Genomic DNA, 26189 nt, shown 5'->3' with positions numbered 1-26189 from the left:
CGAATCCTACGCGGGGTCCCGGTGCACGGGAGGGCCCTCTGGTTCTTCCGGAAGCCTGGCCTCATGCTGCTGCAGGTGACGCTGGCGGTCCGGCCGTGATCTCGACGTCTGGAGTCAGGCTTTGTAGGTGGCTCTTGGGGCAGCGAGACGGAGCCTGCTCCCTGTGGCTGGGCCACGCGGACGTGACATGTGACCTGGCGTCGCCCCTCGCCTCCTGTAGTACTTGGCGCTGAGTACTACTACAGCGCTCAGTACTTGTGCTGAGTTGTCAGCAGTTGAAGAGGGGAGTTGGTGCCGAAGGGGGGCCGGTGTCCTGGCCGTGTCATGTCCCCTCTGGCGCCGTGTGGGGAGAGTGAATACTCCGTGCCCGAGGGATGCTGAGTCCGCGGGCATTTCCTGGTCGTTCCCGCAGGAACTTCTCTGTCTTCACACGGGAAGGGGGCGGTGGAAGCAAGCAAACAAATGCCGAGGTTCTGCTCGTCGGTGAACTGCTGGAGTGCGGCCACCCCCAGTCGGTTCTGGGCAGGGCTTTTCTTCTGTCCGCTCGCTTGTTAAGCTTCTCTCTCTCCTTTACGCTTCAAAAGCCCGCGGGTCTGCGTGCGGGACCAGGTGTCGGCTGCGATGCGGTGGCCCGGTCCCGGCCTGGGTGTCGCCTGCAGCCTCCTGGGCTTAAAACTTACACTTGGGTCTTGTCACAAAGCCACGTGCTCCCTACCCACTCCCCCCAGATGAGGATTTGGAACAGCACACACGTGAGTTGTGCGAAGGGCTCGCCTCGTACGCGTGTGGAGGCGCCCTTGCTCTAGCAACGGACTGACGTTTGCCGCGTGCTCACCTCGGCTGTGGCCGCGCGTTCGAACGGCTGCTGGCTTCCTTGGCCCATCGGCCCTGGGCCCCCTGATGCTGGGCACTTAGGTGCCCGCATGACTCGTCTTCCTTGGCTCTTGCTCTTCTCCCAGCCCTGTGCTGGGCAGGAGGTGTTCAGAGGACAGAGGGCCCTGCTTCCTGGGCCACTTTGTGCCCCGGGGGCGGGGGTGGGGGGGAACCAGCAGCCTCGGAGGGGGCCCCAGGGCAGCCCCGCAGCCAGTGCAGTTAGCGGTGGCCTCTGAAAAGAGGAGCCTGGGGGCCATGGCCAAAGGCGGGGTGGCGAAGCGGGTGCCCGGAAGTGTCTGGACGGCAGGGACCAGGCCTCACCCGCTGCGTGGCATCCCCTGAAGGGTGCTGAGCAGGGGTACCGGGCAGGTGTCAGGGAGCACATAGCGCAGGGCAGGGGAGGGGGAGGACCCCAGAGGGGGCTGGCCACCCCACACTGGCCCTGGGGCCAGGGGGAGCAGTGGTCTGGAAAGAGATGGCCGGGCTCCGGATACATTTTATAGATAGAATCAGCTTTTGCCTATTTTTTGAAAAAGAAATTTCTTAGACAAATTCTTCTCGAGAATGGGTCGTATCTGGTCACCTGCTGGCAGGGAACCAGCCCGGTGAGCAAACAGCAGGAGGCAGAAGGCCGGGCGGGTGCGGACAGTGTCGGAGAGCCAGGGCCTGGGGTGCCGGCCACCAGGCCGGGACGCACCTGGGTCTGAACGGGAGCCACAAGGCTCCCCCCCCCACCCCCAGCAGTGTCCCCGAGACCAGCATAGAGGCAGTGCGCACAGGCCACCCAGCCCTGTCAGGGGACGAGCGGATCTTCTGTGCAACTTGATTTCTCAGCGGGAGCTCCCGGCTGAGCTCCGGCTCGGTCCACGGGGGAGGCCCGTCGCGGCTCCCACAGCTTCACCGGGGGACCGCTCAGGGTGACGGCTTTCCACCCGCTGTCCCCTGGGCTCCTCTCTGGGGGTGTGGGTGTCGTGGTCACCTCTCTGTGCTCCTGCACCCGTTGTCCCTTGTTACACTTAGCTGCTGTCCTGCTCCCCGCGCACAGCACCATCCGCTATGCGCACAGGAAGAGGGAGAGGTGCCTTTGCTGTGACAGCGTGCAGACAGACGGCTTCTCGAGCTCTTGGTGGGATGTTAGGGCTCGCGAGGTACTTGTATTACTCGTCCCGAGGACTCCGAGCGGCGGCTGCAGGTGCGACCCTCGGATGTCCCGCCCTTTCTCTTCACACCTGCCCTTTATGCTGTCCCTGAGACAGTCCCTCCCTCCCTCCCTCCCTCCCTCTGCCTCCCTCTGCCTCCCTCTGCCTCCCTCCCTCTCTCTCTCCTTCCTGTCCTCCTTCCTGCCCTCCCTCCTTCTCTCCATCTCCCTCCCTCCTCCCTTCCCTCCCCTACTCCTGTCCTTCCCCTTCCCTCTTTTTCTCCATCCCTTCCTCCTACCCCCACCGTCCCTCCTTCCCCCTCCTTCTCCCCTCCCTTCTTTCCCCTCCCTCCCCCTCCCTCCCCTGTCCCTCTTTCCCTCTTTCTTCCTCCCTCCCTGTCTCTCCCTCACCCTCCCTCCCTGTCTCTCCCTCACCCTCCCTCCCTCTCCGTCTCTCTCTCTCTCTCCCTCCCCTTCTGCCCCGTTTTGCTGTTTCTGCCGCTGCTTCTTGGGTCAGTTCTTCTGCTCCCCGTGGCCAACAGGCTGCCGGTTCCTGAGCTTACGCGCTGTATTTCGGACGACTTCGCTGAGGCGTCCGTGCCAGTGCCGTGTGCGGCGTGGCCTTGCCCTACCTGTCCCACCGCTGCGTTCCAGCCTGGCCTCTGCTCCTGCCAGCCCGGCCTTCTCTTCTCCCTGGGAGTGAGGCCCTTTCTCAGCCTCCCAGCGGTCCTGACCCGCAGTCACTGTCCTCAGTGTAGCCTCCAGGGGCCTCTGGTTTCTTCCAGAGTGTGGCCCGCAGCCACGGGTAGCCTCTCAGGGGGACCTGTAGACGGGGAGTTGCTTGGAGCCCGAGACCTGTCGTGTGCTCCTCCCGGGCGCCCCGTGCTCCTGTGCCCGCGACTGTGCTGGAGACACTTGTGGAGAGCCCCGTGGCCACACGGAGTAGGCGAAATGAAGGCCGTTGCTATCGACACCTATGTGACTTTTTAATAAAAATGAAAGGATTCAAAATAAGGTGCTCATTTCTCTGGTTCGGACCTGAGTGATTGGGGGGCAGGGGTGAGAAGCCGGGTTCTGGGTGTCAGTACAGCATAGCGTGAGGGGAGCGGCCAGTGGCTGGAAGGAGCCGGGGGGAGGCCGGGAGGGGAAGGAGGGAGAGCCAGGGCTCGGTGGCCTCAGGGCCGCTGCCCCCTCGGAGGCCACTGTGACTAGAGGGCCCCTCGAGTCTGTGTCAGGAATGTCGGGTGACAGCGGTCCCAGTGTTAGGCAGCCGAGTGGCCCGGGTGCAGGTGCAGTCCGGGGACAGGGGGGTGAGCGAGGGCGTGTGTGGGGACGGCTTGGTGCCGAGACAGCCCCCAGAGCTGTACGAGGCGGTGAGGCGAGGCCGCCTCCCTGCAGGACGGCCGAGGTTCTCGTGCAGGAGGAGGGCAGAGGGGGTCAGGGCCTGCCTCCCAGTTTGCAGAAAACACGCTCACTTCCTCTGTGCCTGAAATTGGTCACTTTAGGGTTTCGAGTACCCAGGACATCAGAGATTTCAGCTGTGAGGCTTTTTACGTTTAAAACGGGAGGCCTTCTTTGTTGGACCCAGATCGCATTTGGGGAAGTGACAATCCCATAATGACAGTGAATTAACTCTGGTCATTTCCCAGAGAAAGAACAAGACGTGTTAATGGCCTGTTGTCCTGTGCACCTGAGTTGGTCTGGTCTTTAGACACCAGCTGACCATCTGGGGATTCTTCAATTTCCTCGGATGCCTGTGAAATTATGTAAAAGCATAACGTTTACATTAATAGTTACTTCTCTGGCCACACCCTTTATGTTTCCCCAGTTATTCGTCCGTGGTTCTTCATTTGCTCTTTTGGTGAGAGCCTTTGGGGGCCGGTCAGCCGGCACAACCCTCCTTGCGGTTTGCAGGCGTGAGCCGGGGCTCGTCTCCGGGCGCCGAGCTTCAGGGGCAGAGCGGATGCGTGGAGATCCTGGGGTGACTTTTATTTTCAACTTTGGGTTTTGGATCGGGGTCGTTCGTACAGAGCATGAGATTAACCCGGGACGACCCTCTCGTCTCCACGGCAGGGTGTCAGGCAGAACTCAGCCTCTCTTCCCGAGAAGGTAACGTGATGTACTTTTTTCTTTGTGTTTAGGGCTCAAAGTTTGGGCGGGGAGTTGGACTCACTCAGACTTCTCAGCGCACTTCTGCTCGGAGATCATTGGAAGATCCAAGAGATTTAGTATCACTCGCTCCCTTGATGATCTTGAGGTAATTGAATTTTAGTTATTTTCTTTCTCCATCAGGTTTTTAAAAATGAACGTCGGTCGTGCAGATACGCCTGAATCTTCCTGGAATCCCACCCTCACCCATTCCCTCCCTCCTTCTCCTGCTGTCGCCCTGATCTTCAAGTGTGGGGGGCCTCTCCTGCACATCCGGACCTTCCCTGCCCCCCCCCACCCCCCGCCCGTGTCTGCGGACCGTCTCCTGTCTCATCGCTGCCCCTCTTGCCCCACGAGTCTGCGGACATCACTGTGCCTTGCTGTAAACGTGGTAGACGTGAACTTGACTCGGCCTCACAAGAATCCCGAGGGAGGGCCTCTCGTCGCCCCCCTCTAAAGACAGCATATCGATCCACAGACACCGAGTTCTTTTCTTTTATCCATATTCCTTAAAGAGATGAATGGACTTGGCTGTCAGAGCGGTTTTAGGACCACAGAAAGGTGCAGAGCCCCCGACCCCCCCACCCCCCGTGACCCCGGCTGTTCCCCCCCTCACCGGCGTGGCGCATGTCGGCCGACGGGCCGGTGCGGACGTGTCCCTGTGAGGTTCACGGCTCGCGTCAGAGGCCGCTCTCCGTGCTCTCCGTTCTCGGGCTGTGGACAGGTGTGTGATGTCACGCCGCCTCCATCACAGTGTCACAGGCGGGGTTTCGCGGCCCTGAGAACCGCTGTGCTCCGCCTAGGCCGCCTCCGTTCTCCCTGGACCCGCGGCGGCCCCGACCCTTCTGCGGTTCACCGTGCGTTCGGCCTGGCCGTCCGCACAGGGGCCGTGGCACCGGCTGTCTTGTTCCGCCTCCTTCAAACGCCGCCTGACCCGCAGGCTTTAGTCCCGTCGTGTCGTGCTGTGGCGTCTGTTGTGAGCGTCCCGGCCTCGCATCCGCCCCGCCGTGGACGGCCCCCCGCTGGGCAGCTGGAAACCTGAGCCCGGGGCCCCGTGGGCACATGCGGGAGGGAGGGCTTCCCAGGCATAGAATGCCGGTGATAGGCGTGGCCACGCGCCAGTCTCGGTGACCCTTCTCACGCAGGCTGGGGTCACCGGCGTGTGAGCCCGTCACCCCTCCTCTCCGCCCTTGGTGCTGGCGGGCTGGGAAGTTTCCATTTCGGTGAAATGGCGTCTGGTCTTACCCGGCATTTCACTGATGGTGCGTGAGGCCGAGTGGTCCGTGGGAGGCTCTTGGGCTGTCCGAGTTTTCTCCGTTTTGCATTAGCCTATTCATATCCTTTCCTAGTTTCAGATTTTGTATGTACGTATATGTGTGTGTGTGTGTGTGTGTGTGTGTGTGTGTATGTTCTGGACACGAGTCCTTTGTCAGTGAATGTTTTGGAAAAATCTTTGTGGCTTATTCCCACCTTTGTTCAGGATGTCATTCGTTACACATATGTCTAATTCACCCTTTTTAAGTGTCCAGTTCAGCGCCATTAAGAGCAGTCACGGCGTCAGGGCACCTGTGACTCATAGTTTCTGCTCAGGTCATGACCTCACTGTTCGTTGGATCGAGCCCCATGTCAGACTCTGTGCTGACAGCATGGAGCCTGCTTGGGATTCTCTCTCTTTCCTTCTGCTCCTTCCCAGCTCTTTCTCTCTCTCTCTCTCTCTCCCCCTCTCTTTCAAAAGAAATAAACATTAAAAAAAGGACATTCACAGTGTTGTGTGGCCGTGCCCACCCTCCGTCCCCAGCACTGAACCTCTGTGCCCGTGAAACACTGGCTCCCCGCCCCCTCCCTTGGTCTCTGGAGCCCCACACTTTCCGTCTCTAGTGTTTCACGACACTGGGTCCTTGTGAAAATGGAATCACATGGGCTCTCTGCTTCCGGGTCTGGCGCGTTTCACTGAGCATAACGTCCTCCAGGCTTGTCCACGGCTTGGCAGGCGTCAAGACGTCCTTCCTTTTTATCCACGTGATCCGTCGTGTGGACATCGCACGTTGTGTTTATACATCCCTCTGACGACGCGCACTTAGGTTTCTCCCACCGTTTGGCGCTGTGAACACTTATGCAAACATCTGTTTGGTTCTAGCTTAAAAATTAATTCTAAATAAGATAAGTTCTTACAGACTGATTGACAATAAACTGGAACTAACAGGCCTCGGTTGATTGTTGCTTCAAGTAGTAGGTTCGTTTGTGTTTTGATGTGAAACCGGGATGCTTGAATGTTAGAGGCGGAAGGGGTCTTTGAAGCCGCCCTGTCTTCTAGGCTGGATGTGGGAGGGTCGTAAGAGTCTGGGGGTGGGTCACAGAGGCAGGAGCGGGGCGCAGCCTGGAGGCTGGAGCTGGGGGGGGGCACCTTGCCCGTGGTGTCGTGGTAACTGGGGGGCAGTGCAGGCCAGCAGGCCGCGTTGGGTCAGCAGCGGTCAGAAGTGGCTCCGGTGCGGCCCCTCGCTGGGTGGAAGGAGAGAGGTGAGTGTGCCGAGTGCGGGCCTTGTTCCGCTGTGTGTTCCGCTGTGTGTTCCCTGGGAGCCACACGGCTCCCAGGGAAGGGGGGTCTCGGCGAAGCCCGCGTTCTCGGGTCAGCCTGTTGGCCAGCCGTTGGCTGCATTTTTCTGGGAGAAGGCTCGTGGGAGGGGCCTGAGCCTCCCAGGGGTGACAAGTGGCCCTAGCCCGGCTCGCGGTGGCAGCCCGCGGTCAGACCTCCAGGCTCCGTGACTCCCGCTCACTTCTCCTCGCCCAAGAGAGAGCGCTGGGCCCTCCTGCCGCCCGCCGCCCGCGTGTGCACCAGTGTCTGCGCCCTTGATCGAGGGCAGCGGGCAGCGGGCAGCTCAGTCTTTGATCTCTGACCTTCAGGTCAGCTCCGCGAGGAGACCGTCGTGCTCTCTGTCTTACAGGTCAGGAAGCTGAGCCGCAGGGACTTCCAACAGCAGCTTCTAGGCCACGCTAGGCTGCAAAGCCGTGGTCTTTCTACCACGTGTGGGACCTCTCGCTTTTGTTAAAATGGTACATTTTAGCATAGGAGACATAGGAGTGAATCTTTGCTAAGTTTGTTTTTTTTTTGTTTTTTTTTTGTTTTTTGCCTAAAGGTTTCAAAATGTACAAGCTGCAAATACCTTTCTTGAACACTCATCGCTGGTCACCTGTTTCTAAGGGAAGCTTTTTGAACACACTGTCTCTCTGTAGTTCTCTTTGTTACTCTTTAGCGGGTGTCCTCAGCAGCCTGGGAGACCGTCCCCGACCTCTTGGTCCTCGCACCCTCGCACGGTCCCCTCCCCAGAGGCACCGGCTTTCACGTCAGCCTTCAGGTGGTGCCTGATCATCCTGGGCCTCTCAGAACATTCTCTTCTCACTGCACCCCGCCAGGGGCCCCTGCCCCCCCGGCCACCAGCAGCCCCGCTCCTCTGCGTAAGTCCTGTCTCGCGTCCTCGTCCGGGACACCAGCAGCTCGGATTGGGTTCCCCGGAGGGAGACTCAGGTGGAGAGCTCTGCAGGCCTGGGGACCCACGTCAACTGGGGTGATGAAACAGTACGCGTGTGAGTCAGTCCAAATGAGTGGCGACTGCATAAAACGAGAATAGCTGTTTTGTTTTTTTGTTTGGTTTAAAATGTAGACGAGTAAATCACAGCGTGGCCACGAGTGTGAGCGCTGGGAGGTGAGTGGACTGCAAGCCCCAGGGGATGTCAGTGCTCAGGAAGAGGGTGAAGGTGTGGTTTGTCCTTGATTTTCAAGAGAAGGAGGGAAAGAGAGAGAATCCCAAACAGACCCCGCACTGTCGGCACAGAGCCCGACGCGGGGCCTGGACCCACAAAACCGCGAGATCGTGACCTGAGCCAAAACCAGGAGTTGAACTCTTAACCAGCTGAGCCACCCTCATGCCCCAAGAACATCGCTTTTATTTTTTATTAAAAAAAATTTTTTTTGAGAGAGAGAGAGAGTGAGAGCAGGGGAGGAACGGAGAGAGGGAGACACAGAATCGGAAGCAGGCTCCAGGCTCCGAGCCGTCAGCACAGAGCCCGACGCGGGGCTTGAACTCACAGACTGCGAGATCATGACCTGAGCCGAAGTCAGACGTTCAACTGACTGAGTCACCCAGGCGCCCCAAGAACACCGATTTTAAATGAATCAGATATACCAGTTAAAAAGAAAAGATTGTCAGACTGCATGTAAAATCTGATTATTTTCTTTACTAGAGACACATCCAAAAGTTAAGGACACAGAAAGCAAACAAAAAACTGGAAAAGGACACACTGAGCAGTACTAATCAGAACAGTGGCAGTCGCATTAATGCCAGCGGGGCCTTTCGGGCAAAAAGCATCCCTAGAGCTAAAAAGGGAGCCTTCAGAATCGTAAGAGGCAGTGAGAAGTTCTCATCCTGAAGTTTGTATGCATTCAGTAACATGGTCTCAACGTACCTAAAGCAAAAATGGGTAGAAGCAGGAGAAGGAGTGGACTAATTGACACGGCGGGAGGTTTTTTACACTCCCTGCCTCGCAACTGGCGGCTGGAGCAGGAGAACAAAGTCTGGAAGAGAGAGGATCTGGGCAGCACGACTCCCAACTTGGCCTCCCGGACGGACGTGCGGCATTGCACCCGATGGCCCGCTCTCTACCCCTCCTGGACCGTTTGAACGTTGAGCGCGTGCTGGGCCATAAAGCCGGTCTGCGTAGGCGCGGAGGACTCTCCAACAGTGTGTCCTGTGCCACAGCCAGCGTACTAGAAACCAGCGGCGAGCGGGTGGTGCCCGTGCATGTGGGAGAACGCGACCCGTCGCTCCAAGGAGAGTCACTGTGGGGGTCGGGAGTGACGCTGCGGGCCTCCCCTCTGACCCGTGGCGTGCGGGTACGGGGTGCCCACGGCGACGTTTGTGGTGTCACGATGCCCGTACGAGAAGGGAAGGGAAGTGGAAAGTCGTCTGGGGGTGAGAAGAAGAGCTGTAAAAACGTCACGCGGGAAGGGGAAGCTGGCAGAAATGAGGGCAGAAGCAGAAGTCGGTGACACAGAAATCAACAGACTAAACGGGCAGAGGAATACACGAAGAGGGGTTACTTCCCAGCTCAATTTATGAGGCCCCTGAACCTTGACCCCCAAACCTGATGCGGACTGAGAGGAGAAGAGAGGAGAGGAGAGGAGAGGGGAGGAGGGGGAGGGGAGGAGGGGGGAGGGTGGGGAGGGGAGGAGAGGGGAGGAGGGGGAGGGGAGGAGGGGGAGGAGAGGAGGGGGGAGGGTGGGGGGGAGGGGAGGAGAGGGGAGGGAGGGGAGGAGGTAGGAGGGGGAAGGGAGGAGGGGGAGGGGGGAGGAGAGGAGGGGGGGGAGGGGGAGGGGAGGAGAGGGGAGGAGGGGGAGGAGGGGGAGGAGAGGAGGGGGAGGGGAGGAGGAGGGGGAGGAGGGGGAAGGGAGGAGGGAGAGAGGAGGGGGAGGGGAGGAGAGGGGAGGAGGGGGAGGGGAGGAGAGGGGAGGAGGGGGAGGGGAGGAGAGGGGAGGGGGGGAGGGGAGGGGGGGAGGGGAGGAGAGGGGAGGAGGGGGAGGATAGGAGGGGGGAGGATGGGGAGGAGGGGGAGGGGAGGGGGAGGAGGGGGAGGAGAGGAGGGGGAGGAGGGGGAGGGGAGGAGAGGGGAGGAGGAGGGGGGGAGGGGGAGGAGGGGGAGGGGAGGAGGGGGAGGGGAGGAGAGGGGAGGAGGGGGAGGGGAGGAGGGGGAGGGGAGGAGAGGGGAGGAGGGGGAGGATAGGAGGGGGGAGGATGGGGAGGAGGGGGAGGGGAGGAGGGGAGGAGGGGGAGGGGAGGGGGAGGAGGGGGAGGAGAGGAGGGGGAGGGGAGGGGAGGAGAGGGGAGGAGGGGGAGGGGAGGAGAGGGGAGGAGGAGGGGGGAGGGGGAGGAGGGGGAAGGGAGGAGGGAGAGAGGAGGGGGAGGGGAGGAGAGGGGAGGAGGAGGGGGGAGGAGGGGGAGGAGGGGGAGGGGAGGAGAGGGGCCGGCTGTCCACAGGTGAGCACAGGTGAAGCACTTAACATCACGATGTGAGCGCAGGTTCATGTTTATTCCAAGGACAGGATATTTTTTTAACGCTTGAAGATCAATATAATTTACCACAGTAACAGAGTAAAGTGGAAAAATGATATATTCTCTCAACAGAAGCAGGGAAAGCATTTGGTAAAAGTCGGCATCCGTTCATGGGAAAAACAAGAACAAAGCAAAACAAAACTTAGCAAAATAGGCATTACAGGGAACTTCCTTACCTGATGAGGTCATAAAAAGTCCCCATAGCGGGCAGCACACTTAAGCTTTCCCCTCGAGATCGAAGCAAGAGAAGGATGGATGCTGTTACCATTTTGTTCAAATGTTTCTTGCCAGTCTGAGTTTACTAAGAGAGTAAAAACAATCGATATTTAATGGCCACAAAGGAAGGACGAAAATGTTCTCCTCAGGGGCGGCTGGGTGGCTCGGTCAGCCAAGTGTCCGCCTCTCGATTTTGGCTCAGGTCATGATCTCCTGATTTCGTGGGTTCAAGCCCCACATTGGGCTCTGCTGACGGTGTGGAGCCTGCTTGGGACTCACTCTCTCTCTCTCTCTCTCTCTCTCTCTCTCCCCCTCTCTCTCTGCCCCCAGCCCCCGCTCATGCTGTCTCTGTTTCTCTCAAAATAAATAAACTTAAAGAAGTTTTTTTAGAGAAAATGTTGTTCTCACATGATATGGTATTCATAGGAAATCTAAAAGAATCTAGAGGTTAATTATTAAAATTAATGAATACCTAGCAAGGTTGCTGGGTATAGTCAGTATACAATAATCAGTTGTGGGTATGGTTAGAAAATAGCATATAGATTCAGTGCAATTTTTCAAGTCTATTTACTTCTTTTGGACAGAGACGGAGCTAGCGTGAGTGGGGGAGGGGCGGAGAGAGGGCGAGAGAGAGAATCCCAAGCAGGGTCTGTGCTGTCAGCACAGAGCCTGACGAGGGGCTCAAACCCACGAAACTGAGATCAGGACCGGAGCCAGAACAGAGTCGGACGCTCACCCGACTGAGCCCCCAGGCGCCCCGTAGCAGCCCGGATATTCTTGAAGGAGAATAGGTAGGAGGAGGTCCGCCATTCGCCATCGAAACGTGTTATAGTGGAAGCAACTCCAAACAGGGTCCGTGTTGGCCCTCCTCCGTAGGAGGAGGGCGTGCACAGAGGTAGATCCCGTGCCCGTGGACGTGAGCTGTGTGCAGAGCAGGGCCGAGTGTGGTCTTTTCAGTGGTGCTGGCATAAGAGATCCACGCGGGGAAAAGAAAGAAAGAAAGAAGGTCCTCGTGCCCTACGAACACAGCTCAATCCAGCTATAACGCGGAGGGCAGCACAAGAGCATTACCTGAGGGCAGTGCGGGCTCACAGCCTCATGGTGTTGGGGCGTGAGCCATAGAGGCCAAGGCTGATGCTGAGGCCCGGAGAATGTCAGGGCCCTTCATGCGTGCAGATACACCACTGCTAGATTACGGGGGAGGGGGGTGGGGGGAGGCCCCACCAGAAGAGTGGGCAGGAGATTCAGGCGGGTGTTTCACCAGACGACGGCCTGATGGCACGTCACACGGGAGAAGGTTTCCAGCCCTGTTCACCATCAGGGAGGTGCATTTACGGCCGTGGTGAGGTCAACACCCCGGGAGGGCTGCAGTGAGGACTGACGTGTCAGCAGGAACCGGGCCGGGGCTGTGCAGGTGAGCCCTCGAGAGGAGGCTGGACAGGAGCCGGGGCGCGTGGAGGCAGGGGCGGGGGGCCTGTCCTCCGAGCGGGGAGAGGAGTTACTGACAGATGGCGGGAAGGGGGCAAGGTCCTGGTGGTGGGGGGGACGGTCAGGGAATGAGTCAGGCTATAGGAATGTCAGAGGGGAGTCTTGTATGTTTTTGAAAAGGTGCCCGTTTTAGTCTTGACCGTGGCGGACGGTCACCGAGGAGGCAGTGGCCTGAGAGGCGGGTCACGGAGAAAACAGCCGGCACTGTTGGCCCAGCGTGGACAGCGGGGACGTCTCCGCCCTCTAGGTGTTTAGGCAGGTGTTTAGGTTTTTAGGAAGTGGACCGACGGTGTTGGCGTTTGTGAGACAGTCCCAAGATGACCGGTGACCCAGGAAGTTTTATATGGCACAGAATGTGCAAGACTGTGTGTGTGACAGGGGGTGAGCGTGTGGGGTCCGCAGAGCGCATGGGGAAGGTGCTCTTCCAGCACGGCGGTGACAGTTGTCGTGGTGGGGCTTGGACGTGGCCCGCGAGCCCCCAGGGCACAGGTCAGTGGAGAAAGGTGGCTCTGGGACCGTCGGTTCCTGTGATTTGGTGCAGGCATGGCAGGAAGGCTCCTGGACTGAGCTGCTTGGCCAGGGCCCAGGGAGGGGCTCGAGGGTCAGTAGGGTGAAGAAGAAGGACTTGGGGCACCCGGTGTGAGGCATGTGGTACTGGGACATCCTGGAAGGAGGCATGGTGGCCGCGGCACATCGGTGGCAAGGTGATGGCGGTGGGGGAGCTGGAATAGGTTTGTGGGCCAGAGATGGGCCCCTCTCAGGAGGAAATGTTCACAGTCCCCCAACGTGTGGGGCCCGCACATGAAGGTCTCAAGACAGGCACAGCTGCCCTGGGGACAGAAGGGAGGGAGGGAGGGCCAGCCTGAGACTTGGGTGTTATTCTAAGTGTGGTGGAAGCTTCTGGCGAAACTCACAACAGGGAGCTGAGGGAGAGAGGGGCGTGGCGTGTGGCAGGGCAGGAGGGACGGGGCCCAGCCTTGCTCCAGCTCTCAGGAGCTCCGGGGGCTTCAGGAGGAAGCCCCTAAGTGTCTGAGTGACAGGAGAACACGGGGGTGGGACCCTGCAGGAGCCCTGGGAGCTGGGGCACAGGAGAGGGGAGGGATCTGGGCCGGGCAGAAAGGCCGTGGTGAGGGCCGGAGTCGGCACCCCGTGGCCCTCAGGCCATGGGCTTGTCCTGTGAGTAAAGCTTTATTGGGGACAGTGGCAGAGTTGGGTGGTGCAGACAGTGACCCACAGACTGGATGTTTATTCTCGAGCAAGCTGGCTGCACCCTAGTGACAGCCATGGTGCCCAAGCTCGCTGTGGCCCCGGGAGGGGAGGGGACCTGGCTGCTCTCTAGACCGCGGGGTCCTTCAGTTCATGGCCTTTCTAGACGGGCCCCCTGCTGAGAGCCAGGCCCACCTGCCCTGCTGCCCCTGGGGCCTCTCTGGCTGGAGCCAGAGCCCCGCGGGGAGCTCCCCGCCGCTCCTTCTGGCTCTCACAACACCCCGGCCCCACCGCACTCCCCCGGGAGCACTGTGCTGGGGGGAAGGCCGCTGGCAGAGGGCCCAGCTGTGGTTAGCAAGGACTGGCAGTTCAGGGCCTGGACAGCAGGGGGCGCCGAGGCCACGCATTTTCCTCCCAACTTGTCCAGACTTCTCCGTGGGGGGTGGGGCGTGGGGGGTGGGAGCGGCCCCTGCACCTGAGGCTGGGCTGCTGTCTGCGCTCATCTCCCTCTGCCACGCTTGAACCTGTAGAGGAGTGGGTGTGTTCCCTCTGGGTCCAGCCGTGCCCGGGATGGGCGGAAGACCAGGGAAGGCATGACGGGTCCGGGGCATTTAGGGGACGATGCCCCTCGCCCTCCCGAGACTGGCTTGGGGCTGCGGCAGGAACCAGTGAGAGGCACCTGGGGAGGCGGCGGCCGCTGCAAGGGGATCCAGGATACGGGAGGAGCTCTTTGGTGGGCTCGTTCGCCAGAATTTTCTAGGTGGCCGGGTCTAGAGAACGAGGCTCCTCTCTGCCTGGCTTGCCGGTGTTCCCCCCGGGATGCCCGCTGCTTCCCCCCCCCCCCCCCACCATCTGTGTGCTCTGGCCGGACCCTCCCCGGACATGCTCCCTGAGCTGCCCCGACCCAGCCCCCCACGGGCCCTCTGCTGCCGTCCCCGAGTGCTTGCACTGCATTCTCAGCTCAGGACAGACCCCTGGGCAGGCTCGGGCAGAGGGCACAAAGGCCCTCTGGGCTCCCTCCAGCCCGGTGACGCGCCTGTAGCTGCTTGCTACCTGCTTCCTGTTGTCTGGCTTCCTGGGCCAGAGCACCCTCCCCCACGGCCCGCAGCTCTCCCGCTGGGGTGGACCAGTGCCGGCAGCTCACGCGGCCGGGCAGGCCTGGGGTTGGGGGCCAAGGACGGCTCCGACCTCAGCTGGCCCTCTCCCCACTGCCTCTGGGCAGCTCCCTGTCCTGCCGAGCCCAAGCCCGTGCAGTGCCAGGCCACACCGCCACTGCCACCCGGCGTTTCCCGTCGTGCCCAGACCCACGCTTGGTCTTATTAGGGGCTAGTCCCCAGTTGGCCGTGAGTCAGCACGCTCGTCAGAATAGGGAGGATGCGATGGCGGGCGTGTTTGGCGCCCTGCGGGAGCCCTTGGACACTTTGACAGCCAGGAACCCCTCCTTTCCCCCGGAGGTGAGCCGGGCTCTGGGGGCCGAGGGCACCGTGCGGCACGGGCGGGGGTTGTCCCCAGGCTCTTGCCCCCGTCCCCTCCCTCTCCTTGCCCTGTGGACGGCAGAGAAGGGCAGGCTGACAGCAAACGGGGAGACACAGAAGGCCCCAAAGGGACACGAGAGCGCGTGCCGTGTGGAGCCGGATGGCGGCGGGCGGCTGTGTGGGCCACACGCGACGGCCACATGCACGAGTGGGGGTCAGCTTCCTCTGGTGGGGTATGGGCGCTTCCGTCTGAGGCGGTGAGAGTGAGAACAGGTCCGGCACCCGAGCGGCGGCATGCACGACTCGGCGCCCGGGTGCTGGGTTTCGGGATCTGCTGCGTGCCCTGGGGTGTGGCCTACCAGTCCCGCAGTCCGGCTCCGGTCTCCGGTGGTCTCCGGTGGTCGCTGGTGGTCGTCCCGGGTCTGGCAGGCCTTCCGGGCCCGGGTGCTGCTGGCCTGCACTCTGGCCTGGAGGCCACTGTCCTCTCCCCAAACCTACAAGTAGTACAGGCCCCTGGGAGATCAGTGAGGACGATAACCTGGTCACAGAGTCGCCGGCTGGCCTGGCCACCTATGAAAACCTCCCAGTGTGTTTTCTCTGAAAGTGTGTGTGCATGTGTGCGTGTGTGCACATGTATGGGTGCACGTGTATGGGTGTGTGCACACGTATGTGTGCATGTGCGTGCATGTACGAGTGTGCATGTGTGCACGTGTATGGGTGCACGTGTATGGGTGTGTGTGCACACATATATAGGTGTGTGTACACGTGTGGGTGCATGTGTGTGCATGTACGAGTGTGCATGGGTGCACATGTATGGGTGCACGTGTATGGGTGTGTGCACACGTATGGGTGCATGGGTGCATGTGTGTGCATGTACGAGTGTGCATGTGTGCACATGTATGGGTGCACGTGTATGGGTGCGTGTGTGCATGCGTCTGTGCGTGCACACGTATGGGGTGTGAGTGTGCGTGTTGGAGGGTGACATCAGGGCATGCGTGTCCGGCTTGGGGGGGTGGTGTGTGGCCTGTACCCACTGGGCCGGGCCAGATCCTGTCTCAGCCTTGCCAGCCTGCGGTCTGTACCACACGGTGCTCTGGGCGCGGCTTCTTCTCTCTTCCCGGCCGCCAGGGGAAGGAGGTGGGCTTGCCGGCCTTGTCTGCCAGACTTGATTTATACCCAGGAAAGGCGACTCATCCGTGTGCCCGCGGGGCCTGTTTGCAGGCCGTGGCCCCCGCTTTCCCTCACACTGGCTGGCTGGCCTGCTTGGGAAAGACGATGAGTCCTGCTCTTATGGCCCGGAGAACAGGTGGAGTGGGCAGGCCGTGGCACTTGGACATGAGGCCCCTCCGGGCTTGGCGGGGCAACCGCGGGAGCCCAGGAAACCCTGGGTGGGGGGGTTGGAGGGAGCTCTCTCGGCCGAGGCTCATCCCCCGCCCCGCCCCATGCAGCAGGGGGGAGGTGGGGCAGCCCGGGGCGCCCCTGCCCACCTCCTGGGGGCCCGGGCTGAAGGCCGCTGCTCCTGTCCCCCCGTCTCACTGGGACCCCCTTCCCCTTAGTCCTGGGTGGTGCCGTCTCCCTCGCGGGCCCCGGCGGCTCCTGTGCGCTGGGCCAGGCGCTTCCTGCACTCGGTGGTGGTGTGGACGGTCTTGGAGGCTTCTGCCCCTTCCTAGCCCTGTGCTGTCGGTTCATACTTTCATTGCGTGTGGATCTCTAGAGAAAAGCAGTCTGAAGAAGCTTGGGCTGATGCCCATGGTCTGTAAGATTTTCACCTCTCGGGCAGGTCTTGTACAGTCGTGCATGAAACACAGAGTCACGTGCTCCGTGTTATGGATTCTCCGTACCGCACGCTTACGCAGGGAATGCTCCCGTCTCTCCCACGGAAAAGCAAAAGTAAGGATGGGCTCCGCATGGTCAGTGTGGCCGGCTGATGGCCCGACCCCAAACCTGAGGGCCAGCATCCCAGCCTCTTGGCCCTTTGGGCATCGCGTTTGCTTCCCGGGGTCGGCTCCGATCTGACGGTCCAGGGTGAGCTGAGTGCTGGAGCCCGTGCACGTGAGACCCTACCTCCAGGGCTGTAGAGTTTTGGCAGTGAAGAAGCACTTTGTGGTGAGCACTTCACCCTGGAGTCTCCAGAACGTTGACGGGTAATTTTGCAGTGGTACCTAGGTTCTAGAACCTGTGTCTTATTTCTTTTCTGCCCCCTGTGCGTATGAGGACCCGCCGCGGTTCCCTCGCTTTGAGGTTGTGTCAGGCGTCTGAAGGCAGACAAGGCAGACAGAACAGCGATAGATGCCCGAGACGGGTTTTAGGAACGCGGCCGATTCCTCAGGTTGGCACCACACAGACTCGTGCATATGGAGGCTTATAATAGAACCGTCAGCAACTGTAATTAAGGCTGTGAACTGCGCCACGCTGCTAAAAAAACAAATTCTCTGCAGCTGTTGGACTGACTGAGAATTACCCCTATCAGCTCAAGTTTGATTCTTCTGATTTGGTAGAGGAAATACTTGAAAAATGATCTCACAGCGTGACTTATGTAAACGGCCTTTTTTTTTTTTTTTTTTTTTTAATCTGAGACAATTGAGATGGAGTCTGAATCCCTGGCAAACCACAGCTTCCTGCAGTGTCCTGTTGCCATGGGTTACAAGGAGAGCCAAGTGGAACTTCATCTGAAATGTCTTTAAACTTCCCTGGCATGCACAGGCTTGCTACTGGGTCAAATCGTATAGTTTAGATCTGCGTGCCTGGTGTGGGGCAGAAGTCTTCTTGTCTGAAGATGAATCTGGGCAAAGCGTTGTCCAAGGAAACACACATTTTAAGCGATCAGCAGGTAAGTTTCTTGTCATTTGGCAGAATTCTTCTAAGACAACTTGGCATCTCAGTTATTGCTTTGTTTTCAGACTATTCAGCAAATGGTAGATTTTCAGGGTAAACTTTGAAAGCTCTTCTCGTGCCTCCATCATGGAGCTGAATGTGAGTCCTGTGGCGGCGAATGCCCGGCTCTGGGACCACAGGACACCCGGAGCGAGGCTGGGCGGTGGGTCGGTCGCGGGGGGTCCAGCTCAGCCCCCGGGGCACCCCGGCTGCTCGCGCCGTAAGTCAGCCCCACGGAGAGCAGCAGCGATCTTGTCCTTCCCGCGGTAATTCTAACAGCTTTTAAAGAGGAGCGAGGGAGCTAATTTGGGGGAAGTATTAAGTTTCAACCGGATTATCCAAATCTATCATCTTCTTTAAATTACTATTTTGTATCTAATATTTTTAAATGTAACGAACTGATTTTGCTTCATACGTGTACATAGGGAATCACTGATAATCCTATTGAATGATTGATTATTATCTGAGCTTATAAAGTTGAACTTACTAGGAAACTTTTTCAAAAAAGGTTTGGGGAGCCAGGCAAAAGGAAGGTTTGAGATTGAAAAAAAAGAATAATTTTTATTTTCCTCTTGTGGCTGTGCTGTGTTGATGTAAATGTCACTGATTGCAGGGTACCAGTTTTAAATTCGTTCTTTTCTGAGGGCTGTTTCATTTTGCGGTTTTCGTGATATCTAAGTAGAACCTCAGGGCGGCGGCTGCAGGCGAGCCGGTTCAGAGGTGACCGGTTTGGGGGTGAAATGCAGGGAAAGGGGGCTTCATCCTCCCTTTTAAATGGAAGCTAGAAATAGGTCAGCTGGGTCGGTCCGGGAGGAACCTTACGCGGTCAGTGCACGTTTTCATCTATTTTAAAACCACGCAGTGTGTAGTCTGAAAAGCCCAGGCACTACTAAAGCTCACCGGAGAGGGTGGGGGGGTGGCTTTGATGTTTACGGGCGTGCCTGCCGCGTGGCCGCCCCCGGCTGTCCTGGTGCAGAAACGCCGATGTGTTCCTAGGACCCTGTTCCTCGTCCTTGATGGAAAAGTGCATTTGGGGTGTACCGTGTCCTTAATGGACCGATCAACCAGTTAGTTACCCACACATACCCGTGCACCACGCTCTCATCTCAGTGATCCATAAAGGCAAGTTTTAGGAAATGTTGGCTTTTATGCCGGGTGAGAAGAAAGGTCTCTGAAAAGCTGCCTTTGTACTTGCCCGTATAAATGATTTGGATCCCTTTTGCAATTTTTGCAAGCGCTCAAACTGGCAAATAAGTTGTTCGCGTGAGTGTGTTAAAATCTGGGCGTGCGGGTTGTATTTTAAGCAACAGAAAATGCGCAGCTCTCTCCTCCCCGGGGCCGAGGGTGGTATCAGAAGGTGGTGGGCGAGTGGTGGGGGCACCGCAGCTCTTTCTGGCTCAGAGTGGGCCCGTGGGGAAGAGGGCAGAAGGAGGGCCACTGCGAGGGGGCGATCCTGCAGCCACGCGGTGTGAAGGGGGTAAACTCGGGGGCACCGTGTGGGAAGGCTGGCTCCACACCTCACCAGCTCTGCTGTCTTAGCGCCTCTAATTGCTGGTCTGTAAGCGGGGTGCCCGGGGAGGCCAGCCTCCATCCGCAGCGCACGTGGGCTCCGTGAGCGCGGCGTGCCTCTCGTGAGCGCCTTTTATCCGGAGGCGGAGGGCTATTTCCCACGGCCGTTGGAGCACAAAGGAGAGCCGGTGGGCGCTGACCCTGAAAAAGTGTGAGGCTCCCACCGGCCGCATGAGCAGATCACAGTTTTCCCGTCGTTTACGAAGTGAAGTTCAGCATAAGTAGACTTTGCACGTGTGGGTATGCGCCTCTGTCACAACAAAGCGAGCCATCAGCCCCGACCACGTCGGGGTGGGCGTGAGCGGTGGGTGCTGGTGAGGTGCGGTGGGGGGAGACACGGAGACCCACAGCCTAGAAGGAACGCGAACTGTCACAAGAAGAAAGCTTCGACAAGCTTCCCGCGTGGACCCGTCACCCCACCGCCGCTGTGGCCCTTCTCGGGGCCGGGCCGTCCGGGAGGAGTGACGGGATCCGTGCCCGGCCCCGCCAGGCTTCCACGCCGATGGGCAGGGCTGCGCGGGAGGTTAGTCACCCTTGCGGCTCGTCCTCCCCTGCCCGCTCATAAAGTACAGATGGCACTGGGCTGTGCTCGGCCGAGGTCTGTGGTTCCGTGGCCTGGAAGCATGTCTCGTGTCACAGATGTGTTGTGAGGTCTGTCTGCCCAGGCAGCTGCCTTCAGGCTGCTAGAGTATGAGAGAAAGAACCTTCCAGAGACCAAGGGGCTTCCACCTCTCCGTGCACTGAGCCCCGTGCAAGATTGGAAACAGGAAGGGCTGCGCTGGGAAGACAGAGTCCCGTGTTCTGTTGAAGGCGCTCGGGGCGGCGGTGGGGGCGGCCACGCTCAGGGCTCCACTTGGCCGTGACAGCGCCCGGTGGCAGGTGCGTGGAGGGCGAGCCAGCCCCGCAGAAAGGCCTGGACAGGCTGGAGGAAGACAGACCCCGGTGGTGAGGAGGGCCGCCCCGGGTTTGCTCCTGGGGAGGTGCAGGCAGGGGGAGGAAGGGAGAGCGGGCCACACAGGCAGGGCCGGCCGCAGCTCTGGCAGCCGGGTCTTCCTTCCCCCTGTCGCAGACCAGGACTCGGTCCCGGTCCCCTCGCGGGCCCACCGGGTGGGCAGCGGAGGCGGTGAGGGGCGACCCGAGAGCAGGGGCGGGGTCCCCTCGGCCCGGACCGGCACACGTGGGGGGCTGAGCGGGCCCCGGAGGCAGTGTCGGGGTGCGGCAACAGGCCCGGCTGCCAGGGTGGCCGTGGGACGGGAGCGAGCGCACAGGCCTGCCCTTCTGTGGGCCGACGCCCGGCTGGCTCGATTGTTTTGCCTTTGCCTGGGTTTTTCCTTCTTTAGCTCAGGCGAGCGGGCTGGTGCTCAGTGCCTGTCTCCGCTCTTGGCCTGTGCCACTCGCGGTGGGACACGGGCTCCATCCTCTGCATGGGGCCGGCCCTGCTGGGCTGTCTGTCCCTCAGCGCGCGTGTGCCTCGCCCCAGACCTCCTTGGACCCTGACGGCGAGTGGAGGGGGGGCCGCAGCTGCGTGGGGGCGGTCTGCGTGTATCCCACTCAGTGGCTGCACAGACTCTTCTCTCACTTTCTGAGGCTCTGATTCTGGCCATCTGTGTGAGAAGACCTCCCGGTACGTGTGAGGGAGACTCGAGCTTCTGTCTGCACGTCCTCCCCTCCCTTCTGTGAAGACGTCGGTCGCCTTGAACTGGCAGCTGGGTGACCTGCTGACCGTGTGCCCTGGCTGCTGCCGCCCTCGGTCCTGGGGTGCAGCCGGCACGCGGGCTCCTTTCTCCGTGATCCCGAGAGGGGCGCCTGCCACCCTCCATCCCAGAACCACCCGTCGGTCGTGCTGGTCATCCTGACCGGCTTTCCCGGGGACCCCGGTTACCCCAGGACCCCGCCCCCTGGCTTCTCTCCCCAGGTGCCTCCGAGCGACAGCCCTCCAGCCTGTCACGGCAGCAGGGACCCCGCTGCTCCCAGCTCCCTCTGGATGTGCAGGAGGCGGGTAGGGAGTAGTGTTCCAGTCGGGCTTCTCCCTCGGTGTCCCCTGCCCTTCGCTCTGGCCATCCCTCGAGCCCCCTGTCACCAAAGCCCGAGGACTCAGCCCTCCAAGTGTGTCCCTGCGTCCTTACTTCCTCGCCCCCACCTCGCTCTCTTGCCGGCAGCCCTGGGGGTGCGCGCTCTGCCCTGCGTCAGCCCGTCTCCAGCCCGAGGGGACACCGCGCGTGCCCTTCTCCACGCCACGCGCTCCCATAGCACTTGGCTTGCCCAGGCAGCGGGGACGTGACGTCGACTTGCCGAGGCAGCGGGGACGTGACGTCTTGGGTTCACCTCCAGCCCCCAGCATAAGCACCTGGGGGCGGGGCTGCCCGTTCTGGGTGTGCGGCCGTGCCACACGCACCCGCGTGTGCAGGAGGCGTTCAGTGAGTGCAGGCGACCTCAGCGGGATCCCCCCCCCCCACTCCCAGGCCCTGCCTGACCCTGAGGGTGGGGCTGCCGGGGCCGATGGAGCTAGCCCGGGAGGATGGAAGGACGCACGGACGGCTCCAGCTTGAGGCTCCGCTCCGCTCCGTTGGGTGGAGGTTTGGGAACCCCCTGAGGCATCTCGGCCTTGATGAGAAAGAGCTTCCCTGGGGTTGGGCCTCGGCTTCGCCCGAGAGCGGGGCTTGGATTCCGGTCTCCAGCGTGTACCTGCGTGTCCCAGGCCCGCAGAAGGAGCTCCTCGGGGACGGTGTCTGTCTGAGAGCCAGACTGAGCGCTGCCGCCCCCACAGAGCATTCCAGAGAGGCGAGTTTCCCTCCGCTTCGCTGGCCGTGCTGTCCTGTCGGCCTGCTGAGTCGTGGCCGTCTTCCCAGACCCTCTGCCGCCTCCCACCCTGTCTCCCTTAAGCCGGGCCGGCCGGCCACGAGGGGGGATTTGCAGTCTTCAGTCAGCAGTAAGGTCGGAGGGTTTCTGTGCGAGGCCGGATGTGCACGCCGGATCAATCCCCTAGCCTGAGCGTGGAGCCCGCGTGCCGCTCGCTCGTCAGGGTTTTTGCAAAAGGAACTATGTCAGGCTCCACCAAGTGCTTGACAGGAATATTCGCTCTTGAGTCCCTGGGAGGATGCTGTCGTTGTGGGTTTGGCCTCAGTTGGTCTCTTGTGATTTCATTGGAGGCCGAAGAAGCCTTTGGGTCGCGCACACCTGTGCATACGTGCCCACGCGCAAACACACGTGCATATCAGGACCCGCACACGGGATGTGCGTGCACACGCGTGGCTCTGAGGCACACTTTAGAGAGAGAGGCCCGGGTTCAGCCGCGAGCCGACTGAAGGTCCCCCACTGCTGCAGCGCCTCTCCCCGTCGGGCCGCACAAACTGTGGTGTGCCGTGCCGTGATGGCTGCGCCCTCGCCCTCGCCCGTGACTGTGTCCAGCTGTCCTGTTTGTCACCCGAGTGCCTGTGCCGTGTGTCATCCCTGTCTCCTAGGTCACAGAACTTCTTTACCGTGAACGTGATAGTTTGAACCTTAGAAATTGTGCGCACCCCCCCCCCCCGCCTTTATGTGAGCTTTCTGCCCAGGTGTCTCTTGGTGGAACCTGCTGGAAAGCCGTAGTGTGTGTGTGGGGGGGGGGGGGGGGTGTGCTTGCGTGCTCACGTGTGTGAGCACGGAGAGGGCGGGGTTGGGATGGAACGCCGTGGAATCCTCGCGAGGGGATGCGCTCCGAGCCTGGCCCTTTCGCCAGGCCGCTGCGAGGTCTGTGGGAGGTCACACAGGCGTCTCGCCACCGAGGGACCTGGGGGCCGGCCTGCAGGGGCCGACGTGGAGGCTGTGCGGGCCCACTCAGGGGCCTGGCGAGGAGGGCCTCCCTGACAAGGTGCAGGTGGGCTGGCCAGGGGAGGGGACAGCAGGGGCTGGGGGCTTCCCACAGCGGCTCTCAGAGTCAGGGAGACACGGCAGGACCCGCGCGCGCACACGTGCAACTCTGAGGCCGGGCTCGCGCGCAGCATAGATCCGGGAAGCTCTTGGGTTTCACGTTTTCCTGTCCATCTTACGTCGTCGTCGTCATCCGCACCCGTGGCTGGTGGCCACTGACCTGACCTGATAACGCCGAGGGTCGTGGCTGGGTGTGAAGACGTCTGGGCCCTCGGAGCTGAGTCTCGGAGCTGGGGCCCTCGGGCATGAGCCCAACAGGCCCCACACGCGCCTGCTCTCCTCTGCACTCGGCCCGGCGAGGGCTCACTTAAAACGGAAACGATCAAGTTTTTAAAAAGTCACATAAACATATATTAGATGCAAGGAGACTTGTTCAATTCCTCGGGGTTTTCGTTATTTGGGTTATTTACATTCTCTCTGTATTCAGAACATTTGGTGCCTTTGGGCAGCTTGCAGCCCTGGTCTCTTCTTTAGGACTCAGATACGACCAGGTGTCTAACGCTTTTTGTGTCTAAGACGGGAAATTTTGTCAGTGACTCAACATGAAAAACGGATGTTATTGTGTGTTACTATAGATCACAGTGATTTGGAAATGATATAGTTTAATGCTTGCAGGCTCAACCTTGGTAAAGGCTAGACTCATCATCCAGTATGCTTCGTGTAAATGGTCTAAAACTGGCACACCATTAATTCCAAATGAAATATCCATGGAATGTGTGTGGTCCAGACACATTCCCTGCTGGGAATAAACGTGATTTCTACTGAACCATCGGGCTTACGAGACTGACCCGAGGAGTGGAGATTGTTTGAACTTAAACCACGTATCTCAAATACTTCGTAAGTCTCTTTAAAACAGACTGAATTCCAGTCTTGCAGGAGTGTGCTGGAACTCTTTAGAGCTATACGATTACGGCACAGCGCTCGGAAAAGTGCTGACTTACCGGGACCTTTCTTCCCTGGAAGCTTGGTTTTTACGATTCTGCTTCTTTTGTAAGGATCACATGTAGGCATGGGAATTTGGGAAGAACCCAAAAATGCGGGCAAATGAAATCAACTTCTTAACACAAATTGTGCAGAACAAACATTAGGAATGTTAAGTTGTAATTCATAAAAACGTTTACGGTGGCCCGGGGTCTCCGTACGCCGAGAAATCGGGAAAGCCTGACTTTCAGTCACACTGAGCAGCTGGCTTCCCCTTTTGCGGGAGCTGCTCTCTGGGAATGTTCTGTGGGAGTTTCTGAAGCTTTGCCATTTGGGACTGCTCCCCCCCTCCAGCGGCCAGGATGTGCTAAAAAAAAAAATGCACACCAGGCTTTAAAAGGGTAGCAGAATCGGACGTGTCATGGTCCTGAGGCAAATAGAAATGATTTGGGGGTTCCCCGTCTTTCCCACTGCCCCATTGTTGGCAGGTTGTCTGCCTAGGCCTCCCCACCCCCTCCCACAATGCGGAGCGCTGAGTGCTGTGCCCTGTGCTCCCCACAGGGCACCTCCCAGACTCCTCCCCGCCGGCACCTGTCGCCGTGGGCAGGCCGCTTCACCTTTTTCGGCTCTCCCCGCTGTTGGAGCGAAGGCCCCTGATCCGTGCTCGGCCTGCTCCCGTGTCCACGTCAGGGGCTGAGGACTTGGGGTGCCGAGCGGGGATCGGCTGACGTAATGGCCCAGCTCTGCCCCTCCCTGGTGGTGTGTGCTTACAAGTAGAATAAACATTGGACAGTAAACAGAAGAGTTAGGTTAATGGTAATTGTACGTTATTTATAAATTAAATAATGTGGTCAGGAAAAGTCGTCACCTGTTTCTCCAAAATGTGGGGTGGGTGGGGGACATCTGTGACCTCTGAGCCCTTACAGGCCCCTCCGGGAGGACCCTCAGCACACAGAGCCCACGAGCCCCCGGCTTTCCAGACGCCTAGAACTTTCCTTAGCATTTTAAACTTGGAAAGTACTCTTTGGGCACAGCTCCCCAAACTGGGGAAAGGGAAGGAAACACACGTTTGAGGCCGTGGCTCAGAGATGCTGAGTCCCTCCCGGAGCCTGGTGAACAAGGGTGACGCACGGAGTGCCCGAGCCCCTCTCCCGGAGGACGTGCGCGAGGGGCGCCCGAGGGGGTGGCTCTCCAGGCTGGATGGAGGGTGCGCACCCGCAGGACAGCGCTCCTTTCTGACTTTGCTGGCCCGTGTCCAGGCTGGCACCCCCAGGCACCCCCGTGGCACCCCGTGGCACCCTCCCGGCCGGTCTGGCCTCTGAGCTGCCACAAGTGTGACCTTTTCCGGGGCTGTCTTCCAATTCCCAGATTTTCTTTTCAGCCCTACCACTGCTAATCTCTGCACCGAGCGTCGCGTTTCAACGAGTGCAGTTTCACTGTGAGCATCTCGTCAAGGGTTACTGGCCACGTCTGCCGCCTCGCTTCCTCTTTCCTCCGTCACCACTTTGATACACGATTTCATCTTTATTCGACGTTCTGTGTCAGAGCCTCCCAGCGTCTGAGGATCTGCTAGTTGTTTCGGGGAGCTCTTTCTCCTCATGGGTTCTTCCCTTGGGTTTGGGGGGATTCTTGAGTTGTGAGCTTTTACTGGGGCAGGCTCACTTTTTGGAACTCCTGTGGGCCTCAGTTGGGCCGCTCTCCTCCCAGGCGGTTTGGGAGCTAGCCGTCTTTGCCCAGGAGTCCCGGGGCGTGTGGCCCGCGCCCTGCACTCGATGCCCGGCCCGCCCCTCGGTCCCGCCTAGTGGCTCCTTTGCTGTTTACGGAGCAGCAGTATGTTGAAAGCATGTCTGTGTCTATACCGTCTGCACAATTTTTCTGTAAATCTAAAATTATTCTGGAAAAAGAGTATATATTTTTTAAGTGCATTTATTTATTTTGGGAGCAGGGGAGGGGCAGAGACGGGGGGAGAGAGAATCCCAAGCAGGCTTCACGCCGTGGGTACGACCCTGGGATCGTGACCTGAGCCGAAACCCAGAGTCGGATGCCCAACCGACTGAGCCCCCAGGAGCCCCTAAAATATACTTCTGTGAAAAGCACGTTGGTTGAGCTTTACCTGGATCCGTGCGCACTGCCCTGCGACGCTCCATGACGCCCCTCTCTTGTCCGACCTCCTTCCGCCTCTTCTGGCTTCGGGGACGTGCCTCGAGTTCATTTTGGGGCTGGGCGTAGAGATTGTAGCACACGTCAGAACTTACTTTCCATCGTGAG

The 26189-nt window shown here is 59.7% G+C and overlaps 1 protein-coding gene across 1 annotated transcript in view; it reads left to right on the top strand.

The window, feature by feature from the left end:
* Positions 1-26189, top strand: part of RGS12 (regulator of G protein signaling 12) — a 119586-nt gene that overhangs the window by 36579 nt on the left and 56818 nt on the right. The window contains 2 exon segments of the mRNA XM_019453817.2: positions 4153-4216; positions 4219-4268. Coding sequence (XP_019309362.2) covers positions 4153-4216; positions 4219-4268 — 114 coding nt within the window.

This window comes from Panthera pardus, unplaced genomic scaffold (genome assembly GCF_024362965.1).
Source record: "Panthera pardus isolate Hobbes unplaced genomic scaffold, ASM2436296v1 HiC_scaffold_13, whole genome shotgun sequence".
NCBI classification, from domain to species: Eukaryota; Metazoa; Chordata; class Mammalia; order Carnivora; family Felidae; genus Panthera; species Panthera pardus.
This window is presented reverse-complemented; position numbering and strand designations above follow the sequence as displayed.